Source organism: Anopheles marshallii, chromosome X (genome assembly GCF_943734725.1).
Source record: "Anopheles marshallii chromosome X, idAnoMarsDA_429_01, whole genome shotgun sequence".
Taxonomy (NCBI): domain Eukaryota; kingdom Metazoa; phylum Arthropoda; class Insecta; order Diptera; family Culicidae; genus Anopheles; species Anopheles marshallii.
In genome coordinates this window covers 8,838,787-8,865,989 of record NC_071325.1, presented here as the reverse complement: position 1 = coordinate 8,865,989, position 27,203 = coordinate 8,838,787, and the positions used below count along the sequence as shown (strand labels likewise).

Below are 27,203 nucleotides of genomic sequence, written 5' to 3'. Positions count from 1 at the left end.
GTACGAGCTGAAGAGAAGCTAAGCCTGGTTATGCTTTCACGCGCTGTGAGGGAAGCAGTCAAGCCATTTCGTGCAGGGTTTGCGCGCGTGAACAAGTGTGTTTCGCATACGCACGTTGTCCCTTACCTTAATTTTGTAACAAGAAGCCACACGGAAATGGGACGCCATAAGGAAGAAACGGTGACGATTGTTGGTGTGAGTGGCCGAGCGTGATAATGGCGGCTGGGCTCTAGTTCTTTACGCATCCCTAACGCGCATCCCCACTACCACGTTATTATAGTCAAAAACGAATAGAGCAACGAAACGACAACGGTTAAAACTAGTGAATCGGAAACAAACAAAAAAAACTAGGGAACAGGACGAGGAGCTAAACACAAAACTAACAGTAACGCCCAACCGCTGCACTGTTGCTGTTCCAGTTCCGCGTTTGAGAAAATGGCACATTCTTCGTTGTTTACAATTTGTGACGGTGATGGCAAACCAAACCAAACAAAAGGCGTGTTTGGGGGAAAAGCAGTAACAATTTTGTGGGACGGCAACTCTGTGGAACAAAGAAGAAGAAGGAAACAAAACAAAAAATACGGCAAGAAAAAAAACGCATGAGGAGAAGCCGAACGCTCTAGTATGCAGCGATAGGGTAATAGACATTGATGATAATAGTAGAACTAGTTATTAAAAAATATAAACAAAAAACACACACAGACGAAATGCAAAATCAAGCGAAGCGGGCGGAAGTATAGTAGCTATTATACCATTAGCGTTTAGGATTTATGAATATGAAAGAAGCGTAATGAAAAATCATTAATACATAAACATGTGTTGGCACGACGTTCTAAACGACGGGCTTGAGGTGGGGAAAAAAAACGTGCGGAGATATAGTGGAGCGCAGTTAGGCAGGTGTAGTAGTAATATAGAAAATAACAAGCAAAAACAAAAAAATAATGAAAACTCCACCCCACGACACAGCGTTAAGGCGGAATGATTGGTTGCGGGGGGTGGGTAATGGGAGGGTGAGCAAACCCTTGCAGCAGGCGCGGAAGCGCAAAGCACGCGTTTAGGTGGTAGGGAAGGGCGCGAAGAAATCTATAACTGTGATTACTATTGAGACAATTTAACAAAACAAAAACGGAAGAAGGCGAAGAAAACAAAACCGAAACTGAAGGAAAATGATATCCAATTGGAATGGGCGATGGGGAAAATGAAGATTTTCTTTCCTTTTTCGTTTTTTTTTTTAAACCCAAACGTTTATGGTCCCCTTCTCCTTTTACGCCGAAGCGCGTGGTTATGATTGCTAAAACAAAACAAAGTCAAAAAAGTTAAACAAAAGTTTTATTTCATCATTTTAAACACGATTTTGAGTTGCTTTTAAATCGTGCAGTTAATTTAGAAACTAAAACTTGCTAGTTTCATTTCATAGCGCCATGTTTCCATCGTGAAAGTGAACCAGAGTTTCGTTACTATAAAAAAAACATTACATTAAGTAGCACTAAACAAAAAAACACAACCGGGAAGGTGAAACCCCTGCCTTTGTTCATCTGCGAGGGACGGGCAGGTAATAAGTAAACAGAAGGATGAACAAAACCAAGCAAAACCCAGAACAAAACACTAGCGAATTAAAAACTTTGAAATGAACGCAAGAGAATTAGAAAAAGCAAACCCCTACACAACATACACACTAACAGACACCTACACACAGATAAAGCAGCAAGAGCAAGCACACTATTGTAAGAAAATGTCGCGTTTTAGAAAGGAAAGCAAATTATGCTGAAAAAAACATCATTAAAATAGAACGGGAAAATGGGATAAAACAAACCCCCAAATGCAAAATGGGCGCCTGCGACCAACGAGAAGTGACTGATATGATCAACGTTAATGGGAAAACAAGGGTTAAGATAGAAACAAAGCGCAAGCGGAAGATATAAGTTGGTAAAATAAAAAAGGGACACATACATACACCTACACAGACACAATCAACATCAATTATCCATGTATGTATATGTATGTAAAACATATAAAAATTTTACCCATAACCGAAAAATAAATCAGAGTCGAAAACTTGAAAACAAACACAAAATAAACGCTCGTGTGCTCTTTGTCCTTTTCGTCTTTTTGCGAAAGAACGAATCTTGGAGGAGTTTATGAATCTCTAAAGAATCCTGGAATTTTCAAAGATCTTTATCTTCAGAGATAAATGTATCTCTGTGCCCAACAGATGCATCTTAATAAATTCGTGAATATGCAGAGCTTTATAAATCTTCATACGCTCATTAACCGCTTAACATTAATTTATTACATTATATCTCTATATATTCAAACATCTTTCCACAGTCAACTCTTCACTTCACTCAGGATTAAATTAAATTCTCTTCTCAAGAGTTACAATAGACTTTATTACTTCATTCATTGCATTGAATTTCATTCAACTAACTCTTTAGATTGGGAAGACAAACTAAGGAGACGTGATCGGGAGAAAAGATCTCCTTTGCACCGCGTATTCACCAGCGACCAGTTTTCCGCATGTCATGAAAATCAAGATCGGGTAGTTGTTGAATAACAATTCAGTATTTTGCTACAATGTATATACAATCATTTATTTATTTAGCATGTTATTTACAAATGTGCTATCACCAGGCAATTATTTTCTAGGTAGAATAATATTTATCCAAGCTTTCGTTCTGTGACGGTTTGTGAACCGAACACTAGATGGCGCAAGGCTCGCCGTTTTGTTACTCTAAATAAATCCGGTAATAGAATCGCATGCTCGAGCTGTTATCAACTTCCTTCTCCCTGCCACCTGAAATCCACCCGGGTTTCGCACAAAACAAACTTTTAAAGTAAACGCTTCCAAAGCACATAGAAAACACTAGCCAAAAACAAAAGCAAGCCGAAAATGGCAAGGACTTTGTCGGTGCAGTCCCGCCGGCTGTATTTTTGCAGCAGTTTGCTCGACTGGTAGATCTTGCCGGCCGTGTTGAGCAGCTCGTCGCGCGTACTTTCCACCGTCGCGCTGGTCGTCACCAGCATATCGAGCGTCGCGGCCGACTTCTGTGTCGTATCGTGCAGTTGCTTCGAGATTGAAATCATCCTGTCGGTAACACTTTCCTGCTGTAGCAGCAACGCAGAGCTGCGATACGTTTTCATACCAGCGCTAGTGTTCGTCAGCTTCCGCTGGCGCATTTCACTCGCTTCCGGGCGTAGGGCAAATAGTTCCTCCTTGTTGGACTTTTCTATCTCCAGCATTGTTGCAATATTCGCTTTCCGGAATGCTTGGAGCGTTCTGTGGATGGATGGGAAATAGGAAATTGTTGTCTCATTTCCTCAAGCATTCATTCGGGGTAAAAAAACGGGTTGTCTTGGGGATACATTACTTAGCATACTGTTCGCGATTCTTTTCCACCTCCTCGGCGAGCTTATCGTCCGTCTCATCCCGTGCCAATACCTCCATTCGGTCGATACACTTTCGCAGTGCGGCCAGCTTATCCCTGCCAGCCTCATTCAATGTTTCCAGCTCACACAACGTGCCTCGAAAGTTTGTGATGTCCTGACGAGTAAAAAGTGATCCAGATGTAGCGAAGGGAGAGAAAATGTTTTCCTTTATGCCTTACCATAATGATTGCCTTTGTGCGTAAGTTATTGTCCAGTATCTCTTGTCGCATTGCCGAAACGTCGGTGTAGTTTGGTAACACCATTTTCGTATATCTTTAAGCACACACCCTTTTGGCAGTTTCTCCTGGTATCTGCACAAATTGTAATAAGCCTCACCTTGATCGCTAATCTGTTTGTTGGTCAATTCTTCCGGGTGTAAACAAGCCTTTTCGCCACGACGACTGACAGCCGGACAGCATCAGCATAGGGAACGGGTGATGTAGCGCAGTTGACGTTTTGCTACATGACATGAACAGAAAAAAAACGTTTTGCGGCCCAATAAAACTGTTGGTCTACTATATTCATAATCAAATGCAGCTGCGAGTGGAGCGAAGATAATAATTAAAAAAATCAGCGCTGGTTTGTTTAAATCAATTTATTTCAGTTTAGTAATACCCAACGCTGTTTCCTGCACGTATTTGAGTGGTTTTAGAAGAATCATCAGCGTATTAAGTTAAGATGAAATGTGAACCATTAAAATATGTTTTTTAAACTAATTTTGCAATGTAAATTGCGCTCCCTATCATTCTTCGCCGTATCCGAAAATCATACATGAGTACATGAGAAATCGATCGGCCTCACACTCACGGAAGGTCCGACCGTTTAAAAGCTTCGTAGGTGAGACGTACTTCCTCATGTCATTGGCAAGTGCGAATTTGTAGTACAAGCGGCCTTTTTCCAACGTCTGCCGGGAACTATTCGTCAACGATTCGATGCTATCCAGCTGTGAGCTGCTATTGTGTCATGATCAGTCTTGTTCATACTTTGCCCCGGCTGGTCGTGCTCGATTGGATTCGGCTGAACAAGCAGTTACCCGTGATTTTCTACGCTTCGTTGTGTACGTGATCAGCTCTTCCTTTTTGAGCTTGATCTCATCATGTTCATGAGGATCATCTTCGCATCCAGCTCGTTTGTGCTGGGAGTATACTTGGCAACGTTTTCTTCACGTACCTTATCGATCTTGTTGCGAACCGTGCCGTATCGAGGTTCCATGATTCGGATACTATGACCGGCCTTATACGATCGATGTGCTGCTTGAGTTGTGCTTCTTTTGTCACATCCACGATCGACCGTCTGTGGAATTTGTATGTCTGTGGCAGATTGTAGCGCAGTTGCGCTATCTGGCTTGCACGAGCACTAAGTTATAATATCAATAGATTTAGGCAATACGGCTTAACCGTTTTTTTATGATAGAAAAAAAAAATCTTATTTTTTTGTTTTGTTTTTAAGGAGGATACTGCTGAGACACCTCTTATGTAGGTGTATGCGTGTTTATCAAAGTGTGCCGTATCGTATGAAGAGAAACTCCTTCATTTACCCTCAAAATTTCGGGGTACTAGTGTAATGGATCGATGGATTGTCGTAGCGTGGCAGTACCGGTAGAATATTATTTCCAAACAGGGAGTCCTACGGTACGAAAAAGCCAAACGATTGATTGATTGCCTGGCTCCAGGCGCCCTTCGAGATGCTTTGATTGCTATCGTTCGGCTGCCCGCCGGTGGCCGTGTACTGTATGGGCGACAAACAGCATTAGTTATCATGCATACTGAAAACACCAGCAGTCTGTACCTTCTGTGTAACCAAATAAATATCTTCCATTTTACAAAGTAAAGTAGCAACACTTGAGCAGGAAGGCTCTACGAATTCTGGGAACGCACTCGGTTAGTTCAATTCGAAATGACTGCTGTCAAACTGTGTCATTATTTTCCTGCAAGCAAAAGCGCCACATAGTGGACGATAGACCAACTATCAAATGTCAGAAGGGCGAAATATTATGAAATATGAGTTGAGCGGAGATTTCGTACCCTTGCGGCACAAAATAGCTCAAATTACAGGTAGTCGCCGAGATACGCTATTATAGCGGACCGCTCCCTGGCGGCACAAAATCGCTAAAGGTAAACTTATTAGGACAATTACAAGGTGTACGATTAGGCGTACGAAGAAGAAGATCTATTTGTACAATTGAGATTGACAGCTCTGATGCTTCCCCCAAGGTTCATAATAATTATTATTTCTCAAGGTTATTAAAGCTTAATAAAATTGTTTTTTTTTTTGTAAAATTTTTTTTATTTTATTAGAATGTTTTCACATCACAATACAGTTTTTTCCCGAGTTACGCGAATAATGCGTGCCAGAGAATTTCCTTTGGAATATTATTAATTCATACATTATTAATTGATATTTTGACGATTATTTCGATAAGTAGAGGAATTTTTTTCCAAAATTAATGTTTTTAATATCAAAAAGTGACGTATTTTTGGGATTTTTTTTTTTTGTGGGAAATTTCACAAATATAAACTTCAATTCCACATACAAAATTACATAAATTGTCCAAATTTTGGATTTCGCATATCTCGAATTTGCGTAACTCGAGTGTCGTAGCTCGACCGGGATCTCCAGTCACGACGAACGCTTGCGACCCTTCGTAATGATCATCGCAGCAGAATCATCTACTTCCAGGATCAGTGTTGAATTGTCCTCGGCCTCGATATTCGTCAATATCGAAAGCAAAGAAAACGGGATATGGATGTGTCCTATTATAATGTATGCTGATTTTCAATATTATTGTACTGATACGCACAATACATTGGATTTTTTCATCCCAAAACATAATTTCATTGCACTACAGTTCACATATTATTTTATGCAATACACCATCTAACTTATTTGTTTGATTAAATATATAAATTATTAGTTTAGTTTATAGTTTAGTTAGTTTTATTTAGAACGAAACTATCTGTACCGCGGCGGCCACGGCCCGTGTGGAGTCGGCCTGAGAACTCTTTTCATTGACATTGGCAGACAGGGTTTTGGCCGGTCGGGAAAACAGGTGCAATATTTTTCGTTCACAGGAACGTACGGCGGTGGTGGTGGAAGCGTTGACATGGCGACCATTATGGACGTCAAACAAACGCTTCACACGCGTGAAGTACCGTCACATTGCTGAAGCAAAATTATCGTAATTATTTTTCTTTCCATTGCTGTACCAATTTTCTATTTTTTACCGCAAACAAAAGTATTCGATCGTCTCATGCAAGTGGCCATATCTTCCTTCTTGCTTTGCTTTCCTTTTCAGTGCATGAAATTAGTTTAATGGCTTTTCCGTCATCTACTAACCAGGGTAAGCGCTTTTAGTTGCGATGCGACTCAGGCGGATGCTTCCTTACCCGACCATCTTCTGTTTCTGCTTGCCAAATCAACTGCATTGTTTGTTTACAGACGTCACGAAAAAGATACTGGAAGACATCCAGATGAAAAAACAATTGCTACAGAAAGGGGTCAATTCGCATTCGCCCGGCTTTGGCAACCTGTACAACACGTCCCTCGGTTTCGGTAGCCTGTACACGCCTTCGCCATTGTTTCAATTACCGAAGGTACAGAATCCTTTTTTTTTGCAGTATGAATGATAACTAACGCTATTTATCGCCCATACAGTACACGGCCACCGGCGGGCAGCCGAACGATAGCAATCAAAGCATCTCGAAGGGCGCCTGGAGCCAGGCAATCAATCAATCGTTTGGCTTTTTCGTACCGCAGGACTCCCTGTTTGGAAATAATATTCTCCCGGTACTGCCACGCTACGACAATCCTTCGATCCATTACACTAGTACCCCGAAATTTTGAGGGTAAATGAAGGAGTTTCTCTTCATACGATTCGGCACACTTTGATATACGCGTACATAAGAGGTGTCTCAGAAGTATCCTCCTTAAAAACAAAACAAAACTTAAGAATTCTTTTGCTTTTTTAACATAAAGAACGGTCAGGTCGCATTGCTTAAATACATTGATATTGTAACCTAGGGTGCAATTCACATTAGTTTGGAGATATTTTCTTGTCTAAACCATTGAAAGGCCACCTTATCCCAGGTATGCTCTCTTAAACTCTTGGCTACCATCAATCTAAATAATGGCTTGCATAAAGCTAAAGCACCTCGAGGAATATCTGCAGACAGTGGACGACTTTAAGGAACCGAAGGTGCGACTCGAACAGTACCAGACACCGCCGCACATCGCCAGCCAAGCACTGTACGCAATTCAGACCCAGTACGGTGATCTGGAGAACCGGATGGTGCTGGACCTGGGCTGTGGTCCGGGCATGCTTTCTATCGGCGCTGCCCTACTCGGTGCCGACTATGTGCTTGGGGTGGAAATCGATCCAGATGCTGCTGATGTATGTTCCGAACGGACTGCTCTACCGCGGGTAAAACTTATCGCGCCTATTTGGTTTTCAGGAGTTCCGGAACAACTGTGACGAGATGGAGCTGAACAATATTGACTGCTTCCAGGCGGATGTAATAAACCTTCCCGCACTATGGCCCGGTAAATCGCCGTTCGATACGGTGCTGCTTAATCCACCGTTCGGCACCAAGAAAAACAGCGGAATCGACGTTGCCTTCCTGAAAGTTGCCCTAACACTGGCCCGCGGTGCCGTTTATTCCTTGCACAAATCTGCCACCAGGTATGGTTGTCATTACTAAAAGATGGTAGAAAATCGTACAAATTCGAAGCTATCTTACCAACTAACTCAATGGAACTCTTTTCTTTTGTCGCGGTACAGAGAGCACATTAAGAAGAAGGCACAGGAGTGGAACGTTCGTGCAAGCCAGATAGCGCAACTGCGCTACAATCTGCCACAGACATACAAATTCCACAGACGGCCGAGCGTGGATGTGGCCGTGGATTTGTGGCGTTTTGAAAGTAAAGCCCGCTGCTAGGTTAGGTTAGCTTAATTCTTCGCACTAGTGTCACGAACCCCTTAAGTTGGTCACGAACGAGTTTAACCTTTGCAAACCAAGATTTAGTCAATGTCCCAATATTAGGTTAAGAGTAATAGAGCAAACAACTGCTTAAATCAATAGTGAAAACAACAGGAATATTACTGTTTGCTGCACGCTTAACACTACGCCGCACACAATTACGAGCAGTACGGAGAGCCTCAGGCGAACCGGCCACAAACACTACCACAACAACTGCAACGCACGGCATCAGAGTCAATAGCGACAACACAGCGTCTTTGCAGGAAGCCCACCAGCGCATCAATAGCCCGATCATCAGCCTGAGCTGCAATTTTCTGAATTCAGTTCCCCGTACTGCAAGACTTCAGCGTAAGCAGTAGCGCTGAAGACAATGCACCGGATCGCATTCAATGATACAGCGCACACAAACACACGCGAATACAAAAGACTACACTAATTCCATGATACACATTACTGTAAAATCCATAGACCATAAAGTATATAACAGCCAAACACTAAACCTTAAGGCTACAAGCCCACTGAGCTAAACTCACCAGGCTCCGGACGACCAAGCCCCTTGTAGTCGTTTAAGATCAACCGAAAAACAAAAAGGAACTAATAAACATGAGTTTCGAAGGGTTAAAGTCTTTTTAGCCGTACTCCATACATAAACGTGTTGTGCGAGAAACAAGCATGGGCATACGCCGGGTCAGAAAGAAACAGTGTTTGATTGATCAAACTTTAATGCCAATACTTGGTGGACAGCTATCGAATCGTATGCCAACATACTGACGGTGGAATGGAAACGTTTGGGTAGTTAAGCTAACAAAAACTCTACCATAAACTGATGCTGGAATATTGTTCTAGTTTACGTACGTTTATTTTACAACACCTTCCATTTTACAACTGGCTGAGAGATCTCTTTTACTCCCCCACCCCTCTCACACACGTTCACTTTGTGTAGGTGTGCCCTCCTTCTGTTTTCACCTTTGTTCGAAGGGCGAACGATGATCGTGTGTCGGGTTCTTTCTTACGATGCCGCGGTTCAGGGTTTTGCTTTTTTGTTGTTGTTTTTAATCGGTTCATTTAACAGCTTTATTTGTTTCTTTGTTTGTTGCTTCGTTTCTTGTTTCCTCCATTAGTGCGCAACATCAAACGTAAGCCCCTAGGAGCAGGTTGCCCGCAGCGTTGAAAAATTGGGAAAACAAATTAAAGAAAAATAAAAAAACCAAAGCGAAACGATACAACGTTAAAGTAAAATCACACAACAAAGCAACGGTAATATACATATATGTATATATATATGTGTGTGTATCGATGATGGGATAATGCGGAAAGAAAAGTCCAGTCAAATGCGATAATCCTTGGAGAAATTGTTGTATGGTCTAGTTTTCTTTGCTTCAGTCTTATCCTTCCTATTAAATCCTTCTGCCTATATTTGCCGCTCCCCTAACCTTTCCGGCGGCCGACAAATCGTTTTCCACCCCCATTTTAGATCCATTTTCTTTTGCTATTCTGCAGAGCTTTCCCCAACAAAGAAACAAAAACCTTCCTTGCTCTTCTTTACGTACCTTTCATTCCGGATGTTTTCCTGCTTTCGCTCGGTAAGACCATTTCTTCCCCGTTATGCCATACAAATTCAAAGAGAATTTTGAATCCTTCCCTAAACTTGTCTCCTCATAACCGTAGCACTCCGTTAGGGAGTTTTAACCCCATTTCCTTCAGCTCCTGCTGCTTCTATCCTCTGTCTCGAATATAATATATATATATTTATAATATATGAATAAGCTAATAGTTCTTCTCGCTTGCTTCGTCATACGGTGATGACGTCTTCTTTCGGTAGAAGTCCCATTTATGCCGTGTTTCGTTTTCGCGATTAGTAAAATATATACATGTAAATGTACATAAAAACACGCACACACACATACCACGGGATGTTACACAACCTGGGTTCATTAGTGAACTCAACCAAATCCTGCCCCGAAGGGGGGTGTGCGTTCAAATAACACCACCATAGATGAGCCGCGCGCTTGAGGACACACACACGCTTACTGTCCAATCTTCATATTTCGCGTTCATCTATTTGGACCAGTGGACCAATATAATTACCAATTTAAATATAAGTTCACCGCCCATCTCGCCCTCCCCGCTCGTTGCCTTCGTCCTTTTAAAGGTTTTGCCACTGGGTGGCAAATATTGTTTGCTGAGCCTCGTTGCGCCGCGTTATCTCCTCGTGCAGATCGTGCTTGAGCCAGATCAGATACACCTTCTGGTAGCGTTCCTTACACAGCCGAAGCGGATTGCCACGGCGTAGCCCCTGATCCGTTTCACCGTACTCATCGACGTACGGTGCCGGAATAAAGCAACCCTTGTTGATGCCGAGCAGCAATATTTCCGCATCCCGTATGCGCAGAAAGATCCCGATGCCGGCACCACATTCCGCCGTATGGTACGTGCACGAGCCGACCGAGCTGTTTTCCAGCTCCTTCTGGCAGCAGAAGGACTGCGAGCAGAGTATGACACCGCAGACCAGACACATGGTCGGGTTGCGCGAATCGTCCCGGATGTTGTTCGGGCAGGTAAACAGCGACACGCTGTTGATCAGATCGCTGTAATCTTCCGGCAGATCGATGAGCCGGCGGACGGGCGGTGCGGCCTGGAAGAGCGCTCTCGGTTCACCGAGCAGCTGGGCCTGGCGCGCGTAGCGCATGCGATTGATCTGGTCCGAGTTGCAGAATGCCAACCGGTCGATCAGCTCGTACGTTTGCAGACCGGGGCCAAGGTAGACGAGCGGATCTTCCTGCAGATCGAGATACGTCATCATTGGATGGTAATCGTGCTCCGGCACATCGATACACTGGGGCAGCTCGATATCGGTGATACCATGGAACAGCAGGCAGCAGCACCGCAGCAGCGTGTAGCTTTGCGTCTTGATGTCGCTTATCAGCTGCTGACACAGCCGCTTCTGTTCCGCGACCGTGCCGCGGATGGTGATGTTTGCCGGGTTCGTAATTTCCTCCTCCGGGTGCGGCTGGTGGATATTGTACTGCTGAAACAGCAGCAGTAAATTACGCTCGGCCTCAGTGAGCTGCACCGTACTGTTCACGTTCTGCCCATCGTCTTCCGGCTGCAATTCGGCGTCTGACGCCATCGGCGGATCAATGCCAGTTACCGACGTGATGATGGTGCGCAGCATGTTCACCATAAAGATGGCCAACACGATCGAATGATCCAGCGCGTCACCCTTGGGGATGCGCTCCTTGCGCACAAAGCTGTAGATGACGGAGCGTGTCGTGAACAGGCACGTGTTGAGCAGCCCGAACAGGTCCCAGTCGAAGAAGGACTGTGATGGTTTGTGCCCGAACAGTGTCTCGTACACGTCCGCCATGAACAGCAGCATTCGGTGCTGTACGAGCACCGTCGGTACCAGCGGACCCATGGCACAGGCCGCTCGTACCAGCCCGCTCAGACAGGTGGAGTAGCGGATGGACAGTTCACTGCCCAGCGGACGCTGCAGCACGCGCAGCTGCATCTCGATTGATTTGACCGTGTACGAAAGGGTCACCCACGGTGCGAAACACTCGGCGAATCGTTTCGCCTTGTACGGCACGGTTGTAAAGCTGCGCACGTTCTTCGCAAAGGTCAGCAGCGCGTATTTGATGGTGCGATCGAACAGCCGACCGACCAGCGGCGGATCACGCAGTGTGCCATAGTAGCGCAAACAGACACCGTGCTTCGGTTCCACGTCCTTCAACACCAGTGTGGTCAGGTGGCCCGGCGGTACCGTATTCCAATCCATATCCTCATCGCTATAGTTGACATCCTCATCCGTTGACGATAGGTTGACGTACATCTCGGACTCGTCCGGCGAATCATCATCCGTCTGCTGTTCGGTCTGTTCGTCGCCGGGCTGTTGCTGTTGTTCGGTTTGTTCTACGCCCGGTTGCTGCTGCTCGGCCGGCGGTACATTCTGCTGTTGCTGCTCCCCTTGGTTCGCCACCTGCTCGACGTTATTAGCGGGCGCTTCCTGGTCAAGGCTCATCGGTTGCTGTTCCTGCTCGCGGATGCTCATGGCACGTTCGCGTGAACGCTTCTCTTGATGCTCGATCATCACGGCGCTATTGTATTCCGCCTGTTCGACACGGTCCAGCGCGTTGCGCGTGAAATCAGACATAAAAGAGTACCAGAGCGGGAAGGTAAACTCGTTCGGATGGGTCACCGGCACATTCGGTATCGCGGTGAAACCGGCCGCCTTTACTGCGGCGTCCACCCGCGCCTTGGCGCTGCTGGTGATCGTTTCGTGCGGTGGAATCAGCGGCAACAGGCAGTTGCTCAGAAAACGGCACAACGGACACAGAAACTCGTTCTTCTCGATGTCAAACAGTATCGGGGCACGGTTACGGTACGGGCGCCTGTTTTCCTTAATCACTTCGTTGTTGAAATACTTATCGAAACAGGTCGAATGCATCACGTGCCCGCAGGTGGTGAGATGCGGCGACGGATGGGTTCCCGTTTCAATCAGCTGCAGTATGCCACTTTCATCCGTCTGCGTGTAGCGCGACAGCACGCTTGAACGCTGTACGAACGCGGCGTACACCATGCTGACCGATTCATACGTGCCGAGTACGGTCTTTTCCGAGCAGAGAATGCACGAGTACTGCAGTGCGGCGGTATCCGCTGGACGTGTTGGTGTCCGTTTCGGACCGAGCGCTACAAGGCTCGCGGTTGTCGTCTGCCAATCCATATCGGCTTCCACAGCTGGTTCACCCTCCTTCGGCTCGGTCACTTCCTCGTCCTCGTTGGTAAACATATCCGGGTGTGTGGTCATGAACTTTTGCTGTGCTTTCTGCATTTGTGCCATCACCTGGGCGCGCCTTTTTGCAGCCATTTTCGCACGCTCCTCCTTTTCCAGGCGATCCGCATCAACCGACGATAGGCCACTGCCGCTTGATTCTGCACGATCAATCTCACCTTGAATCAGGCTCAAGCGTGTTGCCTCCACAGCTTTGTAGCTCTGTATTGTCCAACGCAACAGATCCCGCAGTGATTCAACCTGAAAATATAAGTGTTATAGCCTTTATTGTTTTCATACAACTCGAAAACTCCACTCCAGCGGAACTGCGTATTTCATAATAGCCTGGCTCCATAAAAACCCAAGCTCATTTAAATCAAAAAACCAGAATATTCGTATATGTACAGATGAAAACGTATTAAGAATTATACACTGCGAATCGTCTCAAACGTGCATTTTTGATCAAAGGGAATGAAAAGGTTACGCCACTTTTGCGGATAGTTGTGGCATCAATTTGCAGAAGTTCAATTGCACGTTTTATGTACTATTTTTTCTTACCCTTGGACTCTTGGCGAGTTCTTCCAACAGCGGCAAAAGCTTGATGGTTTGGCTTCTTTCGTAGAATTGCAGGTATGGGTAGTTTCCGGACTTTTCCTCTTGGATGGCATACCCTATCAAGTGCAACACCTGCAATGGAAAGGACATAAAACAATATATAGGATTGTTGTGCTAACCTCCAAGCCACCATTTAGCTCTAGAGTTAATTAAAAAAAAATAGTAAACGATATAATATGTGTAAAGACACTTACTCTTTGCAGTTGTCCTTCGGTAAAGGTCGGTGATGTTAAATCCAGCGCACGGTTTAATATGACATTAATAATTTTGAGCATCACGTCACAATGCAGTAAATTTGGAATATTACTAAAAATGACAGAACAAAACATTAACTTCAAATCCCGAAACAGAATGTGATTGCTTTGCCTTACTTGAACAATGGGGTCAACTTTGGTAGGGCGGGTGGCGGACAGCACACGAGTTCGTTCTTTTCTTTCTTCTGTATTCGTTGCCGTTCCTCAGATTTCGACTTGTCCTCCTTGGTATAGTGGTAAAAGTACAGATTGTACCAGCTGTAGTATTCCGGCTTCAGTACGTACATGCCCCGCTTTTCCGCTGCGTTCGGCTTCTCGAACACGGCAACGTCGTCGATCACGGACTCGAACATGATTTCGCTACAATTATCTTCGTTCAACGCACGGCTCAGCTCCGAGTGTGAGTGGGGCTTGATGCACAGTTGCTGGACGATTTCTTTCTTAATTCGATCGCTTTCCGTAACGGCACCGACGCCGGGCACGTAACGTTCCCCGATCACCGCGATAAGTAGCTCGAGAAACTCCTCGATCAATAACCCGGTTTGACGGATGTAATCGTCATCGCCGCCAGTGGCCTCCGAACCGCGCGGTCTTTCCTGTAGATCGTTTTCCAGCCATTCAATCAGCTTGTATTTATTCAGCACGTGGATGATGTACTCGTTTGACTCGATCAGCGAGGCGCCCAGCTGCATGATAACAATATCGCGATCGAGCATCTCGTACCGGCACTTCACGTTACGGTAGAAAAACAGCTGATTGATCAGTGCGTACCCGTTCCGGCGCCACATGCCGGCGTGTACCTGCGACATCATGGTGCGGGCGCACAGTACCGGCTCGATGATCTGCTCGAGCGTGGGAAAATCGGACGAACTCGGAGCCAACGTGCTGAACGTAAAATCGTGCCGTTCAAACACTGTGTAGAGACCGGCAAGGAAACGGGTCAAAGGCAGATGTACCGAAACCGGACGGGATAGTACGTCGTACGTCAAACAGGTGGCACTGTGGTTGGCCACACAACGTACGACTGTGTCAGATTCCTGGGCGATGAATTTGGTTTCGTTCAGGGCCGTCATTACCATGCGAAAAACTTTGAGCAGCACCACGCGATCGGTCGCACACCATTCCAGCACAAGCGTTATCAGGTGCGACAGTTTAATGTGCAGCGTAAAAGCCGTTTCCCATTCCTGCTCATACTCGATATGTTGGCCAACCTGGCGCGTTGCTGCATCCATGCCCTGCATGCACCGCAGCAGGCGTATCAGCTGCTGCAAACCGTGCAGGAACCCAGTACGCAAATCATTCATCCATTTGTTCGGTTTGAAGCTCAGCAGATACTTCAGATCGATCAGTATGTAACCGGCACGCTTGAAAGCGTTCAACGTGGACGTGTTTTTAACAAACACCAGCTGCCGGTTCTTCACGTACTGGTCGATTGCCTCCGAGAAATAGGTGTGCATCAGCTTAAAGAAGGCCGATTCTTTCTCGATCAGATAGTGCGCAATTGTCGGCACGGTGAACAACTGCACGCTCAGCGAAACGATCGAGAACGAATGGTAGTGATCGTCACGGATAAAATCTTGCATCAACGAAGCGTACAGTTTGGTGAACGTTATCGCTAGCTGCTTTTTGTTATCGTAGTCCATCAGCATACCGGAGATGAGCAACCGGTGCCAGGAGGTTCGGGCCGACTTCCACAAGTTATGATCGTTGCTAAGGATGAACTTTAGGTTGTACGTCTCCTGCTGTTTGGTGATCGTCTCTGCAAAAATGCTCCGGAACGACGAGTGTTTGGTCAGAAACTCCTGAAACCTGCGTACGTGCGTATAACAATAATTTCAAATTAATAAACAACATAACGAGATAGCTTAAACAAAAAGTAAAAAAGAAAGGTCTGGGTACCATGAGAGCATCTGCATTGCCAAGTGCTGACAGGCGACATCGTTGCGATGCATAACCGTCACCTTCAACGGTTGCGATCGGCTATGCAATCCGGATGTACGCATCGATTTAATTTCGATATTTTCCTTCAACTTCTTGCACACCTCAAACGAAGCGCATTTAACCACTGCACGCCCTTCACGGTCAATACTGGTCACGTATTCGATCGCTTGCTTATGGTCGCATTTCACTATCGCTGTTAACGTCAGAATAACCTGCAAAACCCCCACAAATAAAACAAAATCAAATCGACTGCGTCGCGCGGGACGGACAAACATGTTCGAGTTTCCCACGCTGCTTTCCATACCTGTTCAAATGTATGCGTTTCATCGTTGTACAGAATCGTGCAGTGCGTATGTTCGTCGTCCTCACATTCGGTAAGGTTACCGGTGGCGTGCATTTGCAGTGTCTGCATGCAGTAGTCCAGTATGGCACGGAACACGATCGAACAGCGCTTCTTTTTGTCCTCCGATAACGGCACCTGCTGTTGTTCGCCTTGTGCCTTATCATCGGAAATGCTCTGTTGATGGCGGAAAAATCGAAGGTTTATTGTGTTGATCTGCTTGTGTTGTTTTTCATTGCTGGAAGCTATTAAATCGGATGTGTGTGTGTTGTTAAAACCCGCGATCTTTCCCGGCCGATATGTACACTATTCGAAGGAGCTTTGCTCATCCGAGGGAATAGCAATTCGACCTCGAAATAGTCACCCATCACAATCCCAACCTACAATAGTAACATTGATCTGGCAGCCGGATGGGTCCGCTATACTTACAGCATGTTCCTCACAGAATGGAAACTTTTTCCACGCTTCCACATCGCCACAATCGCAACATCCTCCGCCACCGGAAGTGGCCATTTTGTATTTATGTGTACGATGCACGGACTTTTTGAAACACGTCGAGCACAGTACACATGTTGGATCCATACCTGGAAGAAATTATACATAGTATAATTAAACGGAAACCAATTAAACGACAATTCCATTACCAGAAAAATTTAAAAAACTATTTTGATATTACGTGCTAGTAAACGTATCTATTTCGTCAAGAGAATCTTGAAGACATCAAGACCATACTACTATTTTGACTTGATTAAGTCAGCTACAAAGATACAGCACGTGTACAAATAATTCGACACTCCAGCAGAAAATGTGTAGTTTCTCTTGTTTTTTCACGTGCGTGTGAATTGCTACGATATGGACCGTCTAGAGAAGAGGCTCTGATTAAAAATAGAATTTTTGGTTTGATTCTCGGTTCTATAATCAAATACTTGGCTTTCGGTGGACGTGTACAATGTTACGATTCCAAAGTAAGTTATTGAGTAAAAACCAAAAGGATAAATGCGATTACGATCAAACTAACGAAGTTTTGAGAGCTAAGAGCAAAATAACCCTAAAATTGTTCGAACACTGCAATCATACGGTACAGGGTTTAACGGTGTAGAAAATAAGTGTTTCCATCTGCAACACAATGCTTGGTTTGAACAACACAATCCAAGACAGTCCAAGACTTGTCTAAGACAGATGTTTTATTCAAATGGAATGGATTTATCTTCAACGGTTAAACATGTGTGTAATCGTGTACTGTATGTATGTATATTTAGAAAATATTAAGAGACTGAAACGTTGGAGTTTCTTTCACCGCTAAGCCATGGACTGACTTATTGTTCAAACCGAGCATTGTGTTGAAGATGGAAACGCTTGTTTTCTACATTGTTATATCCTGTAACCTGTAACTGTATCACCCGCTTACAGAACCGATTGTGCTTTCAACTTTGATGTAACTAATTACTTACTGCCCCGTACGCAGGACTGACTAACCATCTACGGGTAAATAAAGTCACAGAAAGCCAGAAATGGCATGCCTAGACTTCATGAGGGTGTTGTGCAACCTCGGTAAAAAAGACGAAGAATTACTTACTGCATTCGCGACAACTGTAAGTTGGTTCGCCGATTTTAAACACGCGTCCACACACGGACGATACGGTGTCGGTCTGTTTGATTTGTTCCAGGAATTCTTCCGGACGCGGGCCACAGATGAAACGCTCCATAAAGGAAACGGTGGCCGCTTTAACGACAGCTACGTTAAACACAACGTCGCCGATCAAGTAGACGTTGCTGCCCTGTGCGTCGTCGTCTTCACGCTGCTGTTCTGGTTGCTGGGCGCCCGCATCATCCGGTTTTGGTTCTGCTGCCGATGTCACGATATTTTGAATATAACGAACTATCACCTCCGGTGTCATCGAGCCATCCTGTAACCTATCTTCCCATCGTTGAATAACCCGATCGCTGTTCATTTCTGTGGACGATATAAAAAAAATAATGACAAAAGAGAAAATGGAACAGCAATTAGAATGAGGACATTGGACACCACGGGTACCCTCCTGTATTTTATGATAGGAAATCGGTGATTCAAGCATAGTTAACCATCTACAGTGACACGTTAGGCGTGAAAGAAAGTGAAAACTATTGCACATCCAATTTTCCTTTTTCGCTCAAATGCCACTGACATGCACTCTCCACTAATGCACACACAGTGGCGTGGTGGGGAACGAGAGGCTTAAGACCGAATGGAAAAGATTTTCCAACCCTCGGTTATGAAGGAAAGGGCAGCTCCACGGGTTGTTTTTTCTTTTACAATCGACGTACGAATAAATCACTGCTGGCTGAGAGATGTGCAAATGGGAGTGGGGGAAACATTTTTATACTCCTTGTTGGTTATGATTGGTTTGCTACGTACGTTTGGAGGAAATATTGCCTACCGAAAGGTCGTCTTTTGCGTCGGAGCCCCCTGCTCACAAAGGACCTATCTGTTAACACACAGAGACAAACACTTTTTCTATCTGGTGCTTCTGTCTAATACAGGATACTCCTTGTTGGTTATGATTGGTTTCTACGTGCGTTTGGAGGAAATACTGCCTACCGAAATGTCGTCTTTTGCATCGAAGCCCCTGCTTACAAAGGACCTATCTATTAACACACAGAGATACACACTCCTTCTCTCTGCTTTTATCGAAATGGTGCTTTTGTCTAATGCGGGATGTTTTTACCCGATGATGTTTCTTCGGAAATAGAATAAGAAAACTACCTGCAAAATGGACGACACACACATACACACATTAGCACTAACGAGAAAAGAGACAGGAGCTACCAGCCAGAGTAAACTCAAGGTAAAAATGGAACACGGAACAAAAAAAAACTGTTCCGCAAAATGGCGACGTGTGTGCGTTCCAAACAACAAAATAGGTGGACGATCGTTTTCCTCTGCACTTTTCGATTAGCTGGAGTCGCTTACCTTGTTCAGGAGGGCACAGTTAAAAGAAAATAATAAGTTAACTCGCGTCTTTCACAAAACCGCCCTATTCCAACGAAGTCTGACGAAACAATGAACAAAAACGTCATGGCGTTTCGATGAATATGCAGACCCAATACAAAACTGTCAAACCAAGCACAAGGTTCCTATAGATTGCTCTCAACGAGAAAAGTAAATTAATTTCTATTGAAGGTATGCATGCTGAATATGTTACTTTATTTTGGATGCAATTGGAACAAATATACAGTTTGCTGATTCAATTGCTAGAGCCATCATCACAATCCTTTTTTATGGTTAACGAAAGCACGACCAGCCCGTATATTGCCATTACAATACTTCTGAATACAGATGTTCTGTAAAACGAGTGAAATTCCATGAATTCTGTTCCAAAAATGAACATCATTCCTGCAAAACTAATTTAACATGATGGAAGAATTATCAGAAGGTGTGCTTCGCAAGAACGTACGTACAATACAAAGCAATCGTTTTTAGTCTCAAATGGTGTCTTTTTTCGTAGAACCGATTTCTGATTCTTCTTTCCATCACCGTTAAAGTACATTATTGTATACCATTGTTACGTAGTGGTTAATGGTTATAGAGCTTTTTTCAGAATTGTGCATCATTTTGCATGATAACGGCCACAAACAATATTAAATTTTATTTTATTGTGAGAAAAATGGGTGCTGATTCGTATCACACCTTTTTCATACTACCTTGCTGTCATTCCTGTCACGACTGTCATATTAGACATATGTTTTTTTCGTTTGTTCTTTCACCAGCTTATGTAAAATCGAACCCGGGTCTGTGTGCCTCAATTAATCTATAATTCTGTGGTAAAAGTAAGGAAAATAGAAAACAGTGCAAATTCGCACTCATTTCCGACGTCACGATATTCATTTCGTACGGAATTCAACTCCCTCTCTTTATCTCCTATTTCTCATCTTAAAATTCTAGAGCGGCCCACGAACTAGTGAAACGCAGAATTCTTTCCGCAAAATGTTGGCCGTTCGTCCACTGTTGACGAAGGCACTGTTGCTGCCATCAACCAACGGTGCCGCACAAGTTTTACTACGATCAAAGGCCACCTTGCCAGTGGTTGAGAAGGACAAACCGGAAAAGCTTCCGTACTCCCCGTTCGGCACAAAGCAGTCGAACTGGGCTGACTGGACCGTGGCACGGCTGGATGATGTGCTGAACTGGGGCCGTAAAGGTTCGATTTGGCCGCTAACGTTCGGGTTAGCGTGCTGTGCCGTGGAGATGATGCACATCGCCGCCCCACGCTACGACATGGATCGGTTCGGTGTCGTATTCCGTGCTTCACCTCGCCAGGCGGACGTGATCATCGTAGCGGGTACGCTGACCAACAAGATGGCACCAGCGCTGCGCAAGGTTTACGACCAAATGCCGGAACCGCGCTGGGTCATCTCGATGGGTAGTTGCGCGAACGGTGGCGGCTACTACCATTACTCGTACTCGGTGGTTCGTGGTTGCGATCGGATCATTCCGGTCGACATTTACGTGCCCGGATGCCCACCAACAGCGGAAGCCCTGCTGTACGGCGTCCTGCAGCTGCAGAAGAAGGTCAAGCGTATGAAGACGCTACAGATGTGGTATCGCAAATAAGTAACTTCCGTTCATTTCTCTGTTATTTTGGCATGTCAAGCGAAATAAAATTGTAGATCGTATGTACCGTTGATTGCAATCACGATTTGTCTTTTCACATTCAACTGGATGGGTTAAGACGTTAAGAGAGTTTACGATGAGCGGGTATTCGGCAATGCGCAGATTTCGCCAGGCGAAAACACTGAATTTCACCTGCCTTTGAAATGTATTGCGCTGTAGTTGTGGTAAAAATAATATTGCTTATTCATATTTTTCCACAGAGAGTTGTTAATCATGGGATCACAGCTTCAAAGATAGGAGAATCTGTAGAGAGCTGTTGGTATTTTTAATGTCTACCGAGAGACAATTACACTCTTTATTTTGAGCGAACATCTGATTACCCCCTAAAACGCAACAGCATGCAAAAACGCGTGATTAGAGAATTTATGATTAGAACAACTTTAGCGAGATTGCGGTTATTTTGACAGAATTGCGCGTTGTATACAAACCAGTGCCCTCGTTAGTGTTTAATTATTCTTATCAACCTTTAGCTGACCTTTATTATGCAGCCAAGTGAAAATGGCTTCCCTGGACAAAACAACACTTTTTAAGATCTTGCACAACTTTTGAATTGCTATTTGTGTTTTATCTTCCAAAAATTGAAAACACCGTAGCGCCCCAGTGAAAATAATAACATTTTTCGTAACACAGCCATCTCTAGTTGGACCATCAACAATCTTGGTTTTACAAAGAATGAAGTACTAGAAAAAAGAATGAAGGAAAAAATGTACGATTTGGAAATGGGTAAAGACATTTGCACAGCAAAAATGATGGCAGAGGAAAGTCCAAGCGTATTGGGAAAGAAATAAAAGAAGCTAGAAAACCAAAGACTAGCAGAATAACCTAAACATATGGGATAAAGGTATAGGATGAGGAATATGAAAAAAACAAACAACGACCTAATCAAAACGAAAGACAACAACTTGTCGGAGAAATAGACTGACAAGCCCTAACAGTCAAACTCTGATTGTGATCCAGCCTGGCACCATAGGAGGAAAATATTGTCAACAGAAGAAGAAGGGGAATGGAAAGGAGCTTAAGAAAACGCGGTAGGAATTGTTAATGCTTATTTATTTTATACTTTATTGCGCCTTGTGAATATATTGTTGCGTGTTTTATGCGCTATATTGCAGTGTGCGAAGTGGTGTTGCGGATAATTCAATCAAATCAACAAAACTGCAATGAACACGATGGCTCGAAACATATCGAACGATTCACTGGATGATATTGAAAACAGATCGGATGTGCTGAACCAAACCCGCTACTCGTTGCAGGATGCGTCCGCCCTGCGAAACGATTCGTTCGAGCTAAACGATATAGAACTGCTGGACACGAGTGTGACGGATCTGTTGGACGATCCATATCGAATGAAGCTGCGACGGAATAGCAACTACGACGGATTCGACCAAAGCCTCGGCGACAGCTGGATCTATCCGGCCAACTATCCGATGAGGCGGTATCAATTCACTATCACGGAAGCAGCTCTGTTTAAAAACACGCTCGTGGTGTTACCGACCGGGCTGGGCAAAACATTCATAGCTGCTGTCGTGATGTACAACATCTATCGGTGGTATCCTACCGGTAAGGTGATCTTCATGGCACCGACCCGTCCGCTCGTCAGTCAGCAAATCGAGGCGTGCTATCGGATCATGGGCATACCCCGGTCAGACACGGCGGAGGTGACCGGAAAGCAGGCACGCCACAACCGCTCCACCCTTTGGCAAACGAAGCGCGTGTTCTACGCCACGCCGCAGGTCGTGCAGGCGGATCTGGAATCGTCCGAGCAAATGTTCCCTGTTGAGCAGGTCCGGCTAGTCGTGATCGACGAAGCACACAAGGCAAAGGGACGGTATGCATACGCGGATGTGATACGGCGCATTGCAGAACGCAACCCATACTTTCGAGTGTTGGCACTGTCCGCGACACCCGGCCGCACGCTGGAGGATGTTGCTGAAGTTATCAGGAATCTGCTCATCTCGCACGTTGAAGTGCGCTGGGAAAATTCGATCGACGTGTTGCCGTACGTGTTCCGGAAAGATGTCCGTACCATCGTAATTCCGCTTGGACAGACGATAGCTACCGTACGGAAGGAACTGCAGAGGTTAGTCAACCCATATCTGCAGCGTTTGCTCGAATCGAACGTTTTCACGCATTATCCCGGCAACATTACACCCGGCATGCTCATCATGAGGCAAAAACAATATCGTGAAAATGCGCTCCATCAGCGGCATCCGAACCATAGTGCCATTATTGCTGATTTCGGTGTATGTATCAGCATGTACCATGCGCTGGATTTGCTCGTTAAGCACGGAATAAGGACATTTCTCAACTTCTTCGACGATAGTGGTGGAACGAACGGGCAAGAGAAATATTTCGTTGCAAAGGACCGACAAATCAAGACCTTTTTGGACCAGCTACGGGAGCAGTTTCATCATCGCGAACGACATCAAAGTGCGAACGATTCGGGTATTATAACCGGTAACGATGACGTCGATTTCGGACACCCGAAGTATCGCATACTGGAACAGCAGTTGATGACATTTTTCAAAGAGTTCCCGGACTCGAAGTCAATCGTGTTTTGCGAATTTCGCGATTCGGTTTCGATGATCTATCGAATGCTAAGCAACAATCAACCGTTGATACGACCAAACTGCATTGTTGGTAAGATAGTGTTCCCTACTTGCTTGTGGGATTCTTTATTTTGTCCTGTTATTAAACAGTATCTGGTTTTTTAGGGCAAAGTAGAGCCAGCGGTGTTCGAGTGGCACAACATGAACAGATTGACGTTATGCGCCACTTCCGTTCGGGAACTTACAACACTCTTATCGCAACGTGTGTCGCCGAGGAGGGCATCGATGTCGGTGAGGTGGATCTGATAGTGTGCTTTGATATTGCTAAAAATCCTATGCGATTCGTGCAGCGAATTGGCCGCACGGGACGGAAACGTGTCGGGCGGGTGTTGATGCTCGTGACCGAGGGCGAGGAACACGACACACTAAAGCAGGTGCTTGCATCAAAGGACAAAACAAATCAACAGCTGGCCCGCAGCAAAGACATCCTGCGTATCCTTTACCCACATTCGCCTCGTCTCGTACCGCCCGGGGTACAACCCAAGTGTGTAACAATGTACATAAACATCCCGGACGAGGAAGCAACGGTACGCAAAGCGCGTTCGGATTCATCCGACGGAGAAGTATGTAGCGCCAACAGTGGTCGAAAGAGGAAAAACACCAGACGACGGAATGATGCGAATGAAGTGCTAGAACCGTCATCGAAACGAAATAAACGCACCACGATAACGAGGGATGTAAGGGATTTTTTCACGCGGCAACGAACTGACCCGACGGATCCGTTGGACGCCAGCGAGCGGGACATATTTGCAGTGGAATCACCGAATCGGCGAGACAAAGATGGTTTGATGGATCGATCGCATATCGGGAATACATCCATACCAATCGATCATACGATTCGCTTGGGTCGCACTGACACTCAAGTCGCAATCGACACACTTTTGCAGCCCCTGGTACGGCATTACAGGCAATTATGCCGGCATAAATTCCTTTACCGCCAGAAGCTACTAGACGCACCCAAGCAGACGCGGATAGAACTTCATGAAGCGTCCAGCGACGTACCTGTGCAAGACAATCCGCTTGATCTTCCGCAGTTAGTTCCGCACGGGATGGATCGTGCCGTTGCTAGTCAAGCTGCTGAAGAGTGCTTGATAGCGGACAAGTCCATCTCGAACCTCTTTGATTCGTCGTTCTGTCTGCTGGAGACCACGTCCAATGCCACGTGTCCACGGGAAGGTTCAACTAAACCACCGACCGAGCTCGCACTCGTGAGTGGGAGAAAATCACGCGTATCAACGCTGAAAAAGCTCAAAAAGCAATCCATCTCACCAAAGGATTTATCCAACAGTCCACTTCTGCTGGCATTTAATCGATCGGTGCAGAAAAGAAAAAATTCCGATGCGCCTGACACACCAGCACGCACTAACCGCAGTTTTGGTCCATCCGAAACACCGCAAGGGCAAAGAAGCAGCGTTTCACACCGGATGGTTTTGGAATATTTTCACCTGAAAAGTTTGGATGATATCTTTGAAGACGATTCATCCGATTGGTCGGTACCGGAGGCAGATGCTGCAGTTAATGAACGACAGCAAAGCGGTGAAAAGCTTAAAGATACCCCCATCAGTAGGAAACTCTTCGGTTCGGAATTTAAAGCCACACAAACAACAAACGATGCAGCTGAGATATTTGTGACGAATGAAAATAAATACGCTTGCAACAAGACGAATCTCGTAACCATGTCAGATAAGCGGCATATACCATCGACTGGCCGTATGTTGGAAACCAGCAGTAATATCAGCAGGAAAAATTTTGACCTGGGTACCGCAGAGCTGGTTTTCCAGGATGATAGCATCAGCGAGCATAGGTATGAAAACCCCACGACATTCGCACCTTCTTTCATCGAACCGCCGCAATCTCAAACTAGCGCCTTTAAAATGGCGAGCTTGCGATCGCAAAAGCACACACTCAGTGACATCATTAGCCAAGACGCGATGTACTGTCTTCCAGGCAAATCGCCATATTTTGTTGCTTCTTTTGCGAAACGTTCCCCTGCGGGAAAGGTGAAAAATGGGAATAAATCGTCTGAGATAAGTGATGTGATGGACATGGGATCGGTGAGCAGTACCGAAAATCGTTCCTGGGTTGAGGGTGTTGGCATGAATGAAAGTATTATCGGGCGGAAGGCTAGACCAGTCAGAATCGAATCCAGCTCGGAGAGTTTGAATGACGATCAAATTAACCATGCCATTTTCCGTTTGAATGACTCTCCGATAAGAGACGAGAAGAAAGATGACGACGTTTTCCAACCGGCTGTTGAGGTAAGACAATGAAGCTTGTGCAGTGAGACATTTGACTACTATCTGTACTAACATTTATTTATTTTACAGAAACGTTCTTCAAATCAGTACAAAAAACAGTGGATCCTCGGCAAAAAGAATCCACAAAATAGTAAACGGCCGGGTCGTGGTTTCCTGCTCACGCAAGCCGCAGTATCAGACGACGACGGCGACGATGATGCCGGTAACGAAAGTGATGGCACGAACTCACTAGCAAGCTTTGTAACCGCATCGGACGATGAGCAGTGTTCGGTGGACATGCGTGCGGTCTATCTTCAGTCCGTGCGCAGTCCATTTGCTAGCCGTGGTGGCTTGAAAAACCCGTCCAATGCGTTAGGCAGTCGGGATCGGTTACCGGTGCTGAACGACACGGATGCATACCACGACGTAGAGGATAGCTGCGCGATGGATGAAATAGATACGGAAATGTACTCCTTCATCGACGACAACATTAAGACCAACACGGACACGGAACTTTCCGAGCTTGAGATAGCCGAACGTTTGCTCAAAGAGCGCCGCCGAAGGAAACGGCAGACTCGTTGTTCGGGTGAACACATTTTGGCAGGAAAGAAGGAACGACGGCGTATTATTCAGTTAATATCCTCCGACTCCGACTGATGGGCTGCAAGCCTGATGCATACATACATGTGGTGGATAAATCTAAATTAAACTAAATTTAATCTATTGCATTTCATTAACGCGTTTTAAGCTGATCCGAATGATTTATTTTTACAAAATCGAATGCCATTTTTGCTTCGCACTAACCTGCTTCGGACACAAAGAACTTCATCGAATTAAATCATTTCATTGCTGAGGTTGACGACGACCAAGTTTGCTGTTCTTGCTGAAATGGAATATTAGTGTTAGCCGAACACAAAATATGAGCAATCCATGTATCTGTATACTTATTGTTGATTTATTCAGTCTCGGACTTAATTTTAAGGTTACATCCATTTTAGGTGCTTTCTGCCCCTAACATAATAACGATTTCTAACTGCTTGTGATAAGCATGGGTTCACTTTCCAAGAGAACCATCGAATGATTATTCCAAACCTTCATGGAAAATGCCGCTCACTTCTTAAATAATTTATATATATAATTAAGTGTGTGTGTTCTTTTTTGTGTTCCAAAACGAACATTCATCACGTTCAGGCTTTGAGGTCGAAACGTAGATTAGGTTAGGATTAGTCACTTTCCAAAGACGAATGCGTTATGCTATATACAAAGGGTGGAAAATGTATGGATTTTCAACAGCAAACAATTTGCTTGTTAGCACCTAGTTCGCAAGTGTCGTAATCCCGTAGAAGACATCATGTATTGTCTATATCTAAGCTAATGTCACCT

At 45.1% G+C, this 27,203-nt stretch overlaps 6 protein-coding genes across 6 annotated transcripts; 4 read left to right on the top strand and 2 right to left on the bottom strand.

Moving 5' to 3' along the window:
- Positions 1-2,829: 2,829 nt before the first annotated feature.
- On the bottom strand, positions 2,830-3,689 carry LOC128718925 (vesicle transport protein SEC20). The gene is made up of 3 exons (XM_053812545.1): positions 3,606-3,689; positions 3,369-3,541; positions 2,830-3,277 (listed from the first exon to the last, which is right to left on the bottom strand). The coding sequence occupies exons 1-3, from the start codon at positions 3,687-3,689 to the stop codon at positions 2,830-2,832; spliced, it is 705 nt and encodes a 234-aa protein (XP_053668520.1).
- Positions 3,690-6,738: 3,049 nt separating this feature from the next.
- On the top strand, positions 6,739-7,269 carry LOC128713018 (SOSS complex subunit C homolog). Its single transcript, XM_053807885.1, has 3 exons — positions 6,739-6,766; positions 6,865-7,019; positions 7,081-7,269. The coding sequence occupies exons 1-3, from the start codon at positions 6,739-6,741 to the stop codon at positions 7,267-7,269; spliced, it is 372 nt and encodes a 123-aa protein (XP_053663860.1).
- Positions 7,270-7,552: 283 nt separating this feature from the next.
- LOC128718904 (rRNA N6-adenosine-methyltransferase Mettl5) lies at positions 7,553-8,360 on the top strand. Its single transcript, XM_053812522.1, has 3 exons — positions 7,553-7,816; positions 7,878-8,104; positions 8,204-8,360. Exons 1-3 carry the CDS (start codon positions 7,553-7,555, stop codon positions 8,358-8,360), a joined length of 648 nt encoding a protein of 215 aa, XP_053668497.1.
- A 2,188-nt stretch (positions 8,361-10,548) lies between these two features.
- LOC128708351 (E3 ubiquitin-protein ligase UBR1) lies at positions 10,549-18,275 on the bottom strand. Its single transcript, XM_053803329.1, has 8 exons — positions 17,900-18,275; positions 16,753-16,907; positions 16,288-16,500; positions 15,942-16,195; positions 14,160-15,851; positions 13,983-14,094; positions 13,732-13,860; positions 10,549-13,434 (listed from the first exon to the last, which is right to left on the bottom strand). The coding sequence occupies exons 1-8, from the start codon at positions 18,273-18,275 to the stop codon at positions 10,549-10,551; spliced, it is 5,817 nt and encodes a 1,938-aa protein (XP_053659304.1).
- A 2,012-nt stretch (positions 18,276-20,287) lies between these two features.
- On the top strand, positions 20,288-20,914 carry LOC128715007 (NADH-quinone oxidoreductase subunit B 2-like). Its single transcript, XM_053809925.1, has one exon. It carries the CDS (start codon positions 20,288-20,290, stop codon positions 20,912-20,914), a length of 627 nt encoding a protein of 208 aa, XP_053665900.1.
- Positions 20,915-22,143: 1,229 nt separating this feature from the next.
- Positions 22,144-26,477, top strand: LOC128708628 (uncharacterized). Its single transcript, XM_053803611.1, has 3 exons — positions 22,144-23,614; positions 23,689-25,841; positions 25,911-26,477. The coding sequence occupies exons 1-3, from the start codon at positions 22,144-22,146 to the stop codon at positions 26,475-26,477; spliced, it is 4,191 nt and encodes a 1,396-aa protein (XP_053659586.1).
- Positions 26,478-27,203: the final 726 nt, after the last annotated feature.